The 16,805-nt window shown below is 39.3% G+C and overlaps 1 protein-coding gene across 2 annotated transcripts; it reads right to left on the reverse strand.

Moving 5' to 3' along the window:
• Positions 1-1,860: 1,860 nt before the first annotated feature.
• On the reverse strand, positions 1,861-16,800 carry LOC111325557 (endoplasmic reticulum disulfide reductase DNAJC10). 2 transcript variants are annotated; one of them, XM_088745033.1, is made up of 22 exons: positions 16,573-16,800; positions 16,434-16,494; positions 14,979-15,086; positions 14,064-14,114; positions 13,556-13,641; positions 13,003-13,128; positions 12,789-12,879; positions 12,601-12,669; positions 12,418-12,461; positions 11,556-11,675; positions 11,298-11,387; positions 10,620-10,736; positions 9,999-10,110; positions 9,254-9,390; positions 8,327-8,446; positions 7,209-7,310; positions 6,197-6,352; positions 5,585-5,718; positions 4,485-4,683; positions 3,807-3,938; positions 2,706-2,849; positions 1,861-2,092 (listed from the first exon to the last, which is right to left on the reverse strand). In XM_088745033.1, exons 1-22 carry the CDS (start codon positions 16,798-16,800, stop codon positions 2,051-2,053), a joined length of 2,469 nt encoding a protein of 822 aa, XP_088601159.1. In that variant the 3' UTR covers positions 1,861-2,050. The 2 variants fall into 2 exon arrangements, with proteins under 2 accessions (XP_088601159.1, XP_088601158.1); XM_088745032.1 differs by having other exon boundaries at positions 1,861-2,095.
• Positions 16,801-16,805: the final 5 nt, after the last annotated feature.

A 16,805-nucleotide genomic window follows, 5' to 3' on the forward strand; every position in this document is an offset into this window, starting at 1 on the left:
ACTGTTCAGATGGGATGTGAAATTTTCAGGGGTCGTAACCGAGAGGTATGTGGTATCAGGTATCTGGGATCGAGGATCACAACCATAGATCAGTGCATGATCAGAGGCAAATTTTGGTGGATCATGATCACAAACTATGGATGAAAAGTGAGATCTTTCTGCACCTCTTTACGGCCCTGATATTTTAAGTTTCATAGGGATGGGTGCGGCGATCGAGACTGGGAAAAGTGTCACACAACGACCGCCGAAAAACGGCAACAACAACGCTAGTTTAAGACGGAGCTTCCACAAATCTACTCAGTTTCCTCTAAGCACGATCTGATATGGAAACATGTTTTATCATCACACATACTCTGGATATTTGTTGAAAAAACAGCGATGCTCACTTGAGCTAAAAAATGCGCGTTATTTATAGATTCAGAGGCCCACTTCCTATTCCTGAGAGACAGTGCCTCAACCTTGCCCGACTCTACGCCTTAGTCTCCCCTCGATCAAGATGCCAGGCTGCTGGGCCTTTACAGATTGTGTTAGTAGAAGTAGCATATTTTGCCACTAACATCACTCGATTTTTTCGATCTTATAGACCAAACAAGTATATGCCCCTGGTAAGGGGATATTTGTAAAAATCCATTGAAAACAGTGAAGATGGACAGTATCGACGATCTAATCAAGTCGATGAGTTTACCCGGGGTTCCTTAGTATGTGTGAAGGGTTGGTGTTAGAAGACTATGGGGAGGACCCGTTGAGAGAGATTTGACTTGGGTCCAGGTTGACTGCGCATTAACAGTCTCTCAGCTGCACAAGATGTTCCTTCCACGCATTAGAAGAATTCAGAACGGCCGTTAATTTGAAATTCTCGCTGGATTGGTTGCTCGACAAACCAACTTTTGTGGGAATTTTTCCGTGAACTTAAAGGGCAACTATTTGGCTTTCGTGCTCCCAAGTTTTGATTCAAGAGAAAGTATTTAAGTAATATAATAATAATAAATTGTGGATTTATATTGCGCCGTTTCCATGACGGGATGATCAACTGCGCATTACAACAATGCATGGAATAAATACTAATTACATCATTACAACAATGCATGAAATAAATACTAATTACATCATTACAACAATGCTTTGTAATAGATGCCAGTTACATCATGTGTAGTATAAAATATTAAAAGCCAAGCTAACTAAGAATAAAAAGCCTTACTAAAAAAATGTGTCTTTAAGAGTTTTTTTAAAGTGTCGACAGATTTAGCCATTCTAATTTCCGAAGGTAAATCATTCCAGAGTTTCGGCGCCGAGACAACGAAAGCACGGTCGCCTAGGGTTTTTAAAGTTTTAAAATTCGGGTAAGATAGCAGTATTCCGTCACTATAACGCGTGTTGTTTTCCAGCGATTTTGGCGAGCATGTGTCAACAGAAAGTTTCCTATCCTCCCGTATCTTGTGTACGTGACTCGGTGGTGATCAGGGTGTCAAGCTAAAACACACCAAAACGGCCTCAAATCGCGAGGAGAACAACGCATACTACTATCTATGAAGGTAAGACTATTTCTTTGATTATTTCACACAACTTTACATTTACGGAGCTCAAAAGCAAGTCCAACTAAACCACTATACAAACTCTTTTATAATCCACTGTGAAAGAGCCTGTGACAGAGCTTGGGCTAGCTGTGCTTACACGCTACACACACAACCTTCAACGCATCGGATTTTTGGATTTGTGGGAAGGGGTGTTTGGAGCATTGCGTAACATCTAAACGAATTGCTGCAAAGGGAACTGGGACAGCCTGTGCTCGCGCTGAGAACGATGGAAGTATCAGCGACTCTATAAGTCGTTGAGATATGTGATGGACAACAATGCTGAGAATACCAATAAAAATTCCTTTTATTTTTCTATAAAATCTCGACTTTTATGTGCAAAGCAACGTGGGCAGGTAATATAGCCAAACTTAGGCTTTAATCATGGACACAGGGTCACGAATTTCTAAAAAAGACCCAATCCTGAGTGTGCCCTAAATAACACTCTTGTGATCTTAGAGAGTTGTTTTTTCAGTCGTCTAGAATTCATCATGTACCGGTGTGTTTTTCTTCTTTTTGCTCTTCTAGAACAAAAAAAAAGACAAGACAAATCAACCAAATAAACCAAATCTTCGGAACATTAAAGGCACACAACTACCTCCATATAGTATGGTCAGAGTTATTCTTCCAGCAAGAGATTATTGTGAAAGAAGGATTTGTTCAAAAACTACTCGTTTTCCCGCCCTTTTGTGGTTTTTGCCGCTGAGGACTGCGGGCTACGGTACTCCTTTTGTCGTGTAGCAGCCATCTTGGTTTTGTTGTTTTGAGCTCGAAATGAATTCTTTCATTTGACGACTTATTTCTGGTTATTCAAAAGAAAAGTTAATTTTTTAGTGTAGTCCTTCCTGTTCTCCTTTTTTTTAACACTATGAAAATTTGACTGTTCCCTTTCAGATTCAGTCGCAGAGCCGCCAAATTAGATCAGCAAGAGCGACCACAAAACAATACGTCAATTCTTCTCGAGCATAAACGAATTTTTCCCTTTTTCTTTTGCGTTTCTCAGGCAAGGCTGAGGGGGCGAGTCATCGTTTAAGCGTCCCCGCCCCGCCCCGTAAATTACGATAAACGTGCTGCAGAGAATTGATGTTTTACATCTACAGACAACAGTGCAGAAAGCTAATCCAAACGTCTCACCGTTTTTGCTTTCGTCTTTGTCTTTCTTCTTTCTTCGATAGCTTCGTCTTCCAAGTCGGCCTTGTATTCCTCCAAGGCTTGAAGCACTATGTCCCGTATCTCGTTTGGATTTTGAGATTCTATATTCATGTGTCCGTTAACTGGCTGAGGAAATAAAGAAGGACGACTTTATCCCATTATAAAGCTGAGAATGTATCCTGAGCCCGCGTAGCTAGTGGTTTGGTGCGCGTTTTGAAGCCAAAGGGGCGCAGCCGTGAAAATGAGCGGCAACACCGCGAAAGGTTCTCATCCCTTTAAGGCGCACATAATACTGCCCGCTACGCAGGCTAAGAATGTGGGAATAAAGAAAACTGATAATGTCTGCAAAAGACTGTCCTGAAATTCCTGGAATTATAGACATTCCTCTATCTATCACTGGGTGCTCTGAGCGTACGTTCTTAAAAACGAAGGGGGTTTATGTTAAACATTTCACTGACTCTCAGGAGTGACCAGAAAGGAATTTCTCCTTAATTCATCCACACATTAAGAAGAAAGGTCATAAGAAAGCAAAATATCAAGAAGGGAATACTGCTCGATCTGACATCAAATTCTCGAAACAAGAATCATAAGCAACATATGAGAAATGGTAGAGAGAATTAATAATTATATCTTAGGCATGAAAATTTTAACCCTCGACACCTTAACGATGTTAAGGTGTCAAGGGTTAAAATTTTCACTCCTAAGATATAATTATTCTCCATACTGTTATTTATACATTTTCTAAAGAGCTAACAAGGAGAATTTGTTTGGCAATCAAGGGCCCAAGACTTCTTTAGTTGGTGATCATTTCCTTCATACTCGTGACCTTAGGGTGTGATTCAGGGTGATATTGTAAGGAGAAAATAGATGCTAATCTCTCTTGAGGGGGGGGGGGGGGTTGAAGGGTTAAGTGAGAATTGCCGAGTTTCTACCTGATTCATTCCAGGTTTGGTGAACCGAGGTATAACTTGACAGTTGGGTATGCTCGGACATCAGCTTGGGGGGGGTGCTTGGGGGCGTGCATGGTCCCCTCTTGGGGGGGGGGGGGGTTGAAGGGTTAAGTGAGAATTGCCGAGTTTCTACCTGATTCATTCCAGGTCCTGGTGAACCGAGGTATAACTTGACAGTTGGGTATGCTCGGACATCAGCTTCTGAACACACATGGTAATCCTGTTCACAATCCACTTTACCAGTTTTGACGCGGCCCTCTAACAACTACAAGAAAATGCAATATAAAAACACATCAGTCCAGTCTCTAACCGTTCTCTCTTGTTTTACTGTCCGCGCGAGGTTTGGAGAGGGGTTGGCGAATTTCTGCCCTTCTCAGTGACTTAAAAGCTCACAGTAGTGCTCAGGTTTTACGGCATAAACTTAATTTCTCCGACTGACAGACTCGTAGGTGCGCTCTGAGACAAAGCCTCCATTGTTGTCTTTGTGGTTTTAAAGCAAGTGATATTGAGCAGTAAGGAATCGATACCTTGTTCTTTTGTTGTATCGTATTCCCTTCCCTCCCCCCCCCCCTCTCTCGCTGTTGAGTGTTATGGAGAAACAAAATACGCCGCCTTACATGAAGGAAAGCCAACATACCTTTTGGGGGAAGAGTGAGGGGAGAGGGGTGGAAGCAGGATCGTAGTGGGGGGCGAAATGTAAACTTTCCCAAAACACTAGAACACCGAAGCAGTCATCACTGAGGCCCAAAAGCTGCAAAAATTTAAGAATGTAAATTTCGCTTGAAATGCAATCGTTTTCGAAAGTGCTCACCTTTGCCACTTTTTCATAATGTGGAGCAAATTGTATGCAGTGGCCACACCAAGGGGCGTAAAAATCTATGATCCAGGGATCCTCGCTGTCGACAACATTGTCCATGAATGCCTGGTAATTCAGCTGTGTTACAAGCGAAGGAAGATACTTGAATGCCCAGCTGTATAAAGAATCTACATCTCGCCAACCTCGGTGGCTCCTGGAAAAATTCACAAAACGGAGTTAACGTTTTAGGACTGAGACCAGGTACTGTAAGAGAGGGGAAAGTGTCTCGCCCCAGACCGATCACAATGACCCGGTCAACACATCTGCACATGTGCGAATGTTGCAGAGGCTGAGTGGCGTGCATTTAGGCGGTCACATTTATTCTTGTGACCTTAATGGGTGATTCAGGGGTAATACTGTAAGGACAAATTAGATGCAAGCCACTCTAAGGGTCAAAGGGTTAAAAAACTTGTTGTTGATATTCTTCAAGAAGCATGGACCGACTTTAACAATGGAAACCTTAAAATAAACATTTACAAGCGTAGATAAACATCTAAGAAGTCAGGAAAAATCACGAAGGAATAAGGATAATAAAGGATGGATAAAGATTGACGGATGGACAACAAATGATGGACTTTAAAACCGTTTTAAATTGTGTCGAAAGTAATCTATGACTGCTTTGGTTTTCTAAACTTCGCTCTCTGATTGGTCCAGAAACTCGCACCAACCAAAACAATCAAATTCACAACTCAAACCTAAAAGCAATCCTGATTTGGACACTCATTGATCTGCATACTCACCGATTTGGATACTCACTTATTTGGATACTAACTGATTTGGACACTCACTGATTTGGACACTCACTGATTTGGACACCCATCGATTTGGACACTCATTGATTTGGATACTCACTGATTTGGACACTCACTGATTTGGACACTCACTGATTAAGCATTCACTGATTTGGACACTCAGTCGCGTTTTCACGTGTTTCATGCAACGTCTTTACTTAGAGCTCTCATTGGCTAATTATGATGTCAGCGTTCGCTCCTATTGGCTGCCTTTTTTTTGCGAACTCAATTGAAAACTGCTTTAAAAATCTAAAACATACTCACACATAGGTGCGGGATCCTTGGGAATAGTGAGGATAGAGACGAATGGTAGGATATGAATTCACTCCTTGCTCTTGGCACAATGATCGGTACTTTTGACAGTCCACTGAACCAACACCAGCTTCTCCTTGCATTTGCTGCCAAATAGAAAGTATAAAATCAACATCAACCTGTTGCTTCTGACCTAGTTGCTATTCGCTCTTTTATCAAACGAAAGAATTCAGTTAGCTAGTTTTGCTTATTTGCGAAAAGTCAGTAACTGATTCGTGTTTTAAGTTAACTAATAAACGTAAGTAGGTGAGAACAGTTTCTCCTAGTATTTCATATATTTCATTGCAATTAAGAACGTCTTTAAGGCCCCCATTCAGCTCCCTCTTAAAACGCTATAATAATTTTTTTATTATTAATATTTTTAAATATTATCAATATAATTATTATTACTTTTAACCTCATCTTAACTATCGTAATCAGTATGAATGTTACTGTTATCTTTATCATTATTTCTATTATAAATATCATTCCTACCAAAGTTATCATCGTTAACATCAATTTAATCATCGTCGTCAGCATAATTTTATCAAGTCTACTAAAATAGGGGTGTTTCAGATTCAGCACCTTGGCCAGTTTGTTCCAGTCGGGAGCCAGTTCATTACACGGTCCACACCAGGGAGCATAAAAATCCACCAGCCACGTTTCTCCTTTCTTCCTTTCCCCAACCAAAGACTTAAATGTTTCAGGCGTCAGCTGTACAACTGAAGGTTTCAGGGTGTTCTAAAATAATCAGACAGAGAATATTTTAATGACATTAGATTTTGTTAGACATTTAAGAATAAACACTAGCGAGAAAAACACACAACGTTTCGATGACTCCATGTCATCATTCTCAAGTGAGAAGGGAATAAAAATGAATAGTTAATTTATACCGTACGAAGGTGGCAAACGTAAAAAGTTTAAAATATTTAAATTTTCGTACGGTATAAATTAACTATTCATTTTTATTCCCTTCTCACTTGAGAATGATGTGATTATTCGCAATTATTTATTTAAATATTTTAAATATTTTAAACTTTTTACGTTTGCCACCTTCGTACGGTATAAATTAACTACTCATTTTTATTCCCTTCTGTCTTGAGAATGATGACATGGAGTCATCGAAACGTTGTGTGTTTTTCTCGCTAGTGTTTATTCTTAAGAGAATATTTTACTGGCTATTCGCCTTAATATGGGAAGGATACAGCACCGATCATGTTCAGCTTGTTCTGCCTCGGCAATTTTCAATTGAGCACCGAAAGTAATCCTAGATTGCATTGGTTTTGCTTTACTTGGCGCCTCCACTGCTACAGAATATTCGCGCCATTTTCTCCACCAATCAGATTCAAAATTAACACCAGTGCCTTTTATGCATGAAGACGGCTACCCATTTTCCCGCCCTCAGCTTAACCCAATTACAATGCTTCTGGCTATCCATTTTCCCGCGCTTAGCTTGACCCAATCACTCTGCCCCTAGTAACCCATTTTCCCGCGCTTAGCTCAACCCAATTACACTCCCTCTAGCTAACCATTTTGCCGCGCGTAGCTTGAGTTTGTTGACGAGACAGCATCGTGTCACATGTGCTGAAAACCTTACCTCGATAAACTCCACCAAATCAGCTGCTGTGTGGTGGCCCGTAAATTGATGAGGATGGGTGTTATTGTACAATATCGTGGTTGGATAAGAGCGAATGTTATACTGAAAGACAGGAAAGAAAAATTAGTCATGGGAGTCATACTCTCTCATGGTTTACTTACAACATGTACAAAAGGGTACAAAACTAACCTTACTCACCATTACTTACAGCACTGTTAAATGTAAATGACGGTCAAGCAAGAGAAATTTTCAATCGAGTGTAGAAAGTAAACCTGAGTTGCGTTGACTAACTTTGCTCTCTGATTGGTCCAGGAAACTCGCGCCACTTTTTCAACTAATCAAATTCGAGACTAAAACCAATCGCGACTTGATAATCCGCGTTTTCCCGCGCTTTGGGCAATTTCCCGCGCTTTTGGCAGTTTGCGTGTTTTTACTTTGATTTCCCATTGGCTCCTTGTGATATTTTCCGTTGTTCTGATTGCCTGTTAGGGTCACTTCGGTTTTTGTTTGCTGATACTCAAAGCTCTAACTTCTTAAAAACATTTATCTTGCTCTATATATTCTATTGTTTACTTTGAGAAAAAGTACAGAGGACCACGACCACATACACGAAAATTTGTTCAAACATCTGAGTGCAGTGGGGTAGTCTAGTCACCGCGAGGATGTAATAAGGCGTTAAAGAAAAAGCCTCTTCAGAAGTCTTACAAGACTACAGTCAGATGCATGCAAGAAAGTAGGCTGGCAAAGGGTTTATACAGGACGCGTGGTTGAAGCCAAAATTATTATAAAACGCGCGCACTTAACAGAAAGGCGAGCGTAAGAAGTGAGAATCAGCGAGAAGCGTGATTTGCCTCCTGAAATGTACGTGACCCGTGAATTTTCTTTCAGTTCGTGAAAACCTCACGATTTCCCTGAAACACTGTAAACAGAAAGAGAGATTTGAAATTCTCTCTTTTTATATACGAGACGCGTGAATTTTTCTTAACTTCGTGCTTGAAATGGAATCAGGACGCGTCCCCCTCTTTTGCTACCTTCAGCAAGATAGGAGGGGAAGGTAAAATAATGGTTGTTGTTGTTTTTTTTTTTTTTTCAGTTTCATTGTTCGGTCACATTCTTACCATATGACATAAGTTAGAATGAATCGTACAGTCCACGGTACCAAAACCAACTTCATGATCTTCAAATGATCGGGCTGCTTTTCTGTATTCAGGTAACAGACGCATACAAGGCGGACACCACTGAAAAAAAGAAAGTAAAAGAAAGTAAAAGAAATGGAAAACACTGCTTTAGCCAGCTGTAAAAACACACGCAGGAAATTCCACTGAATTTCTTAAAGATATATTTCCCATATTTGATTAAAAAAAATATGAATAAATTTTCAACACTTGCCGACAAAAGACATTTTCATGATCAATTTTAAAGGAGTAGTCTCTTTGAAAATTGATCGAATCAAAGCTGGAAATGAAAAAGCGCGCTTGGTTGGCTCACGGTTGACGCCGGATTGTAATGCAGAAAGCTGAGGGTTCAATTCCCAAATAGTCCCTTTTACAGTTGTGGGCTTGGTGGCCAAACCTTTGAACAGGAATGAGGCTAAGGGTGACCCTGTTGTGATAGAGACCTGTATCCAGTTAACATGATAACAAAGTAATTTGCATATGATGCACGATCCTCGCAGTAGATAGCGCTATTTAAGCAATAGCGAAAATCAGACCTGAAAAAAATTGTTAGCTCAATTGGTAGAGCGCTGCACTAGTATCGCAGAGGTCAGTGGCTCGAATCCCGTACAGGCCTGATTTTTTTCAGGTCTGAGGAGAATGTGCTGCCTTTAATATGAGATCCTCAAATGGTTAGACAATCTAGTCTTCTCGAATAAGCACAATAAGCCTTAAACCCCATCTCCTGCATCTTCTCTGTAGTGGTTGGCACGAGGAAGGAACACAGCTGCCAGCGTTGTGGTTTGGCCTTGTTACACTTTTTATACAGCCCCCATTCGCAACCAGCCTGTCTACATATCGTAAACATCTTATACAAAACTGTTCACTAACTGGAGCAAAGAAGTCCACAAAGAATGGATGATTAGGTTTGGTAATTTTGGCGGGAAAGTCTTCGGGTCCTAGGGTCTGCACACTTGATGACGCACTCTCTTTGGCGAACACAGCAATATCATGAGCAGTGAAGCGACCTATTCAACAAAAACAGAAGGATGCATGTTATAAAACTGGATTAGGAAAGAAGGAAAGTGTTCATTCATTTGTCGCAAGCAGGGGACAAAGAAAAAATCCAAGCCTGTCCCCCATTACCTTCTGGGGAATCGCGCCACAGAGCTACAGACTTTGCAGTCCTTTGCTTTACTGCGTTCTTTACCAGCCACTACATTATAGAGAAGTCGTTGGTGACCCACACCATTTACAAGATTGAAAAAAAAAAAACGAAAGTCCTGCAAGCTGCTCGATCAGCGATTTTAACAGCATCATGTTTGCACTTAAATATTGATCATCGAAAGACGTTCATTATCTGCCACGTACACTGGAAAAAAGGCTCTTTTTAGAAATAAAACGACTAGATTGGAATACCAAGAACGGGGGAAGGAAGTCCAAATTTTAAGACCACAATAACAGGTTTTTTTCAACTTCTAAGTATGTGATCAGTTACTTCTTAGAATGCCAAAATAGGTAGTAGGCCGGTTGTGAAAAAAATTATTTTTTTTGAGGGGGGGGGGGGGGTGAGAGGAGACGCTTGGTGACATTCCGACGTCCCCCATAAAAGGCTGCGAAGGATAAAATCAATTACCATGATGCCACTCATAGTATCCATGTGTTTTGAACAGAGCCACCATGGGAAACTTTCTGATGTGAACTCGTCGACATATCTCTGTTTCTTTACCACAATCAACATGACCAACCTATGGGTAAAAACAATCAATAACGACGTCGGACAACAAACTCTTGCTGGTTAACCATTTTGAAAATTCCATATTCGCTCTCGCATAATTCGTTAATGGATGGGACACACGGTGACCTAACAGTATGTGCGATAGACTAGTATTGTGGATGGAGAGGTCTGGGTTCGAGACCTGGTTGAGTCATTGTGTTGTGTTCTTGGGAAGAATAGGGCAGAATATTTTACTCTCACCAGGCTTCTCTCAACCCAGAAGTATAAATGCGCATTGGTGAACTGTCTGAGACCTGACAAAATGCTGGAAAGGAGGGTGGGGTAAGATGCGATAGACCAGCATCCCATCCAGGGGGAGAGAAGCAGCATTCATCGTCTCTTTATACTAAGGAAACTCTGATATGCCCTCATCAGATAGGCCTCCTCACTGGATTGCCAACCTTCCTTCAAATTATTCCTTCACTTAATTTCTGGACTGAGTGATGTAAAACCAAAACAGAAACAGAACAAGGATCTTACATTTATATCTGAAGTAAATGCTGGCAGCTTTCTTATTTCCATGCTGGTCATGGGCCCCCTGTCAAAATGTAGCACCCAAGGAAGTTCTGTAGTATGGGAGAGTTCTTCTCTAAGTTCCTACAAAAGTAAACATTGACAGGGAATTTCTTAACTGCCTGTAGGAATTCTGAAATTTATTCAATAAAAATAAGTATTAAAATAATAACCACTAACACTTAAACAGTGAATGGCTTTAAGCCAGAGCTAATAGTTGATCTGATCATCCCAGTGAGAAATAGCCAGCTTGTGCGTGGTACTTTTTGTTTTCAAGCGCAAGACTCAGCATGTCAAATATGGCAACTGTACATGTGAGAAAGTCCTGGAACGAACCGTTGCCAGTCAGTTAAATCAACCTGACAGCAACGGCCGTCACTTGATTGAATTGATGACTTCTGCTCAGGTTGTCGAATAGTCGACCTCTTTTTTTTTAATTTAATTTTTTCTATTTAGAATCTCTTTTATTTACAAGCTCTTTCTCCTATTGCAGTCCTTTTAAGGACTTCTCTCAAACAGATAATCAGACAACATGGTAAGAGAGTATAAAGATTGTAAATTTTCAACAACTAAATAGTACAAATTTTTGTCCTGTTACATTTTATACATGATTTAATGTGGTTCAATAAGCAAATTAAAAATCACCTCAAATTTCTTCAAGTTTACATTAACAGGATCAGGTAGCTTCTTTAAAATCATACTGACAATATCATGGGCATCTAAACTGTCAATAACCTGTGAAAGTTGTAAGACAAAAAACAAATCATGAATTTCAGTGGATAATCTCAAGGGTCAACTTTTTCCCAGGGAATGTTGGGAACACTTTGCCACTAGTGGAAGACACAAGTACACAGAGCTTAGCACACTGAATTTCACAGACCAGTCACAGACCAGTTTACATACCTCTCCTTTACCTGGTCCTACATCTCCTTTGAAAAACACCAAGTCATCACTGTAGCCCACGTCTTTACACAGCTGAGCACTTGCCCCACAATCAATAGTACCAACATTCACCAAGTTATCCTGGAAATCACAACTAGTATTAGCTGGAAACTGATAATAAAGCTTACCTACATGTAACTTACCCTGCGATGATTTTGGAGCAGAGACATTAAAGTTCTGGTCACTTAGGATGTGGACTTGCTGACACTACAAGCTATATTGATCCCTTACTCTTTGTAGAAACTTCATATGAACCAAATCACCCTCTAGGTTCCCCCCCACCCCCCCCCCCACCAGACAATCATTTTCAAGATGCAGGACCTTGGCTCTGAAGTTTAACCCTAACCCCATAATTAACTTTAAACTCCTAAGAGTGATTAACATGTAACTTCTCCCTTTATCCATACATTATCCAGAAAACAGGTAATGAAAATATTTGAACTTATCAGGCACAAGTTGTTATCTTGATCTACATCAAATTCTCGTAACTAATTTGTGATGAGATGTGTAGCAGCAAGAGGGGAGAATTAACTATTAGATCCTTTGAGTCACAGGGCTAACTATCTGACTGATTACAGGTTGCAACTAAAGATACATGCAGCACATTCAAACTCCTCAATATTTTAAGGACATTGAATACATTCTTAATCAAGGGCTTGAACCCACACTTAGTCTCTAATAGTGCATTCTGGCTCTCTACCAATATTTGTTAAGATACCCAGGTGACATTTGATTTTGTCACCACAGAAGCATGTGGGGTAACGTAGGTTATGTGCTTCTGATTATAACTGTTGCAAATTTAAGAACTAAAATGAGTTCTTACCAGAATAGCAGAAAGCTTAATTCTTGTATCTGAATCAAGGCAGTCTGTGTGAAACATAAATTAAAAAGCAAGTTCCACAAGAAAATTATTCATAATTAATCCTATTTAGAAAACAAACACAAACATAGTGATTTCAGAAACTTCGCAAATTTACTTCAATCTTAAAAGAACAAGAATTCTCACCTCCTCCAACGACACAAAAGTCAATTAACCAAGGTTCATCGCCTTTGTTTATCTGCTTCTCAAAGTTACCTGCGATTGCAACAGAAATCAGAAATGCTCTTGCCTTGAAAAAAATCCTAAATGTCCGGTCAAAGTGAAAGAATGAACTCTCTCATCTCACAGTAACGAAATGATTAAGAGGTACACACCTTCCCATAAATCAAACAGGTTAACTTCCAGATTGTCTAGTATGAACTTAACAAGGGCTTCTGTGTTTCTTGGACCACGATGGAATTCATACTGCATGAAAAGGTAAAAAAGACATTAAACAATTAACAAATACTTTCGCCAAGAACAGACGACATACTAGTAAATTTTGAAAAACAACTGTTTTTAAAAATAACAAGAACTGTATGGACTCACTGTAGGATAAAGCACAAGGGAGGGGTAGCTTGGGATCCCTTGATGTCGACACAAATTCCATTCTTCTTGGCAGTTGACAGCACCAAATCTGATCACTCCTTCAAGTTCCCGAGCAACTTCTCTCCACTATGAAAAGAAATTTCTAACAATTACATCAAACTGTAGGAATTGTAATTGTCCTTACAAATATTCCCACACACATCAGGCCCCAGTTGTTTGAAACTTGAATAACGCTATCCACCAGATAAATCTTTGTGCAGTGGGTAGCACAGTATGTTTTGCTATATCACTTCTCCACAGGATAGCGATTTATCTGTTGCATGGTGTTGTCCACCCCTTATACAACTGGGCCCAGGTCTTTATTGGAAAGTGATCTCCTTCCCACAAGGTTTGTACACAGACTGGAAAAGCAATATTTAAAAGCATAGACAACCTCCTGTCAAAGCAGTAACAAATTTGCTGATTTTGAAAGTAATTATAGAACAAGCAGGTATACAGTCAACACATCATGCTGACTTTAATTAAGCAGTCACACTACAATTGGACAACTTACTGTTGGTGCTAAATCATGGCAATGTGAACAGAAAGGTGAATAAAAGTTGATAAACCATATGTCTTCACTTCCTTCTACTGACACCTCTGAGCAATACAAATGAAATAATAATTAGACAAGTACTGCTAAAATAAAGCATATTATATCTACTGTGATTTTATGTTTTGGGTCCTGGGTTCTGGATTCAGCAATTTGATTTTGAGCCTTGATTAGGGCTGCTTTGATGTGTTCTTGTCTAATAGAGAACACACACATTACACTCATACAGTCAAAACTTTCAAGCAAAAGTGTAAAATCTTCCTACAAGGCTTAACTATGAGTGCCAGCTGACTGTCAGGGAAACCTGTGGGTATTAAACATAAGTTACAGATGCATCACCTAAAGATATTTACTAGATAATGACAGAGCATAGTCAGAACAAGCAATCTCTGCCTGAAAAAAGACTCTTTGTCTACCTCTTGGACAAAATTATGGTAAGGCAATCATGGTTTAGTGTTATTAAACTTACCGAAATCTGAATGGCTTAATGTGATAATCTCTGCGTCATCATCGTAGATACCTGAAAGAGAAAAATACAGAAAAGAAACATTAAGTGCATATTCTGGTCACTGATGAACAACACTGACATGTAAACCACAATAAAAGGATTCTGCTCAACAGAATTGGCAGTTGTCAGTGCCAGACTCTTGAAAGCAAGTAAAAAGTTTGTAACACAGAACAACACTTCCCTTGACAGCACAAGCCCAGGATAAAAATTATCATTATCACTCCATTAATTTTCTCCACCCTAGCCAAGAGCCAACTTCATTATCTGTACATAGCTGCTGACAAAGCTGACTTCGTCGGAGCGAACGACGAAGGGCTAACACTCGAAACGTCAGCTTTTGTAATCGTTGCGGTGGCCAATTTACCATTTCAACTTTGTTGATATTTCCAAATTATTTTCCAATACAGACAGTTTCCATAGAAATGGCCATATATAAACCACGTCCAAGAAAGCCAGCAAATTTGCTTGCTCAAACTGTGGTGAGGAATGTTGACCCTTGGTCTCTTTTGGAAAGACTTTGCTTGGTCTGTACTGCCATGAGCTTGGGCCAATATTCCCCAGTACAACTTCGTACGTAAGAAGTTACAATTTTCCCTCAATATATTACTTCCTTTCCCACTTGGAATTCAAAGTGGTTTTTTTGTAAGTTTAAACAATGAGATGGTGGGCAGGCCCAAAACAACCTGGAGGCGATCGATTGAAAAGGAAAGAAGTGAGGCAGGTTGGAAGTCGTGAGAAGAAGCGAGGATTATTGCAAGAGACTGGGACCGATGGAAGAGAAGTATCAAGGCCTTATGAGCAACAGAGCATGAAGAAGACTGATGATGATGATGATGATGATGATGATGATGATGAAACAACTAGATGTGAACTCACCAAATTCTTCATTAAAATAGTTCCAGCTTTGATAATGTCCTCCACCAAAATGGTCATCCTTCAAACCATCCTCACCATATAAATCATACTTTTTACGAAGTTCTTCATCTATAAGTAAAGACAGCGTGAAGTTCAGAATTTCTAGATTTATATAATCATTCACTTTTAAGGAACATTGTTTAATGTCATTATAGTTCTCATCAGAACTATAACAAAATTCTCAAATGTGACTGGTTATCACCAAGGCAATTTGAGTACTAATAGGACAGTATATTCATCATGCTTATGTAAATGGACATATGTGCCATATGCGTGCACTGTTCTTGAGCTCATTGCACAGTTAACTGAAAATTGTTTTTTGTATGAAAATGTACAGTTAATAGCTAGTTTGTTTCTCAAATTTTGTCACAGTTTTGATTAATTAATAACATGATGTCATGTTGTCCAATTCTGTCTGTAACCATACTCATTATTAACAAATTCAACTCCTGGTTTGCAGTAGTCCAATTTTGTTTCTCACTCATGTGATTACAGACCAAATTGGACTCCACTCAGTCCTATGCCACCCCAGCTCTACTGCATCCAGTTTCCTTCAGTTACTTACAGTATTATAACTCTCACGGTCCCCTTTGTTTCAGATGAAAGTCATCCTGGCTTTTTTACCATATCAACATCACTAAAACTGAATAATTTCAACATTTTTGTCTGCAAAATATATTTGACTTTTAAAGCAAAGCTGCTTGGTTTATTTTTTTCCCAAATACGGTTCGACACATAAGTTTTGTGAGCTGAGTCTTAAATTCAGATGAACAACATTATTGGTGTTCTTAAAGTTTGCCATAAATATAAATGATGACTGCTTGTGTTTGTAAAGTTATCTTCCCATACTTATTATATTCCTCAAGCTTGCAGTATCTTTAAAAGATACAATTCGTAACACACGGTCATGTAATATCCTTCATATCTTTTGTGGTCTAGGGGTCTAAAGTGGCCATCGTTTCACGATTAGTAACTATGAGTGACTTGTTTTCGTGAACAATGTTCTACAAATTTGGGCGAAATCTTTAATTTAGACGGCGGTTTCAAGAACTTAAGGCACGTTATTCAATTTTATTCCAACCAAAGCAAATTACACGACAACACTGCCTGGATTTAAATACTATGTTTCTTTAGCTGCAAGAACGAATTAATTAAAAACCAACGAGTTAAATAAACTTAGGAAAGAATAATTAAAATCCAGTGAAACACAGTGGGCTTTATATAATCAATTTTAGGTATAATGAGCCAAAAATGCAATTGTCTTCTTGAAAAAAATCACAACTTTTAAAGCGCTGTTTAGAATTAGAAAAAAGCTTCACTGGAAATCATTAAAACCAGCTGTTAAAATTAGAGAACAGAGCAATTTCACTTTACCCGTGAAAAAAGTATTTATACCCTGTTGACAAAGTCGCCTACCTTTTAAAACTTCGTAAGCCTTGTTTATCACTGTAAACTTTTCGTGTGCTTTTGGATCATCCTTTAGAATGAAAATATTTCGATAATTATGAAGTACATGCAATTATTATAATGAATCTTAGCTTTCAGACGTGCTTACCTTGTTTTTGTCAGGATGAAGTTTTAGGGCTAGCTTTTTGAACGCTTTCCGAATGTCTTTATGACTAGCGTCTCTATCTATTCCTAATAATTCATAATAGTCTTCGGAGAGAACTGGACAATAAAGGAAAGTGGAAAATAAGATAAATAATACCGGCGAGTTCATTCTTCGGTTGTAAATTGTAAATATGAGACATCTGACATATAACAAATGGTTTCCAGTCTCCATAGTCG

The sequence above is a fragment of the Stylophora pistillata genome, chromosome 14 (assembly GCF_964205215.1).
Source record: "Stylophora pistillata chromosome 14, jaStyPist1.2, whole genome shotgun sequence".
Lineage (NCBI taxonomy): Eukaryota > Metazoa > Cnidaria > Anthozoa > Scleractinia > Pocilloporidae > Stylophora > Stylophora pistillata.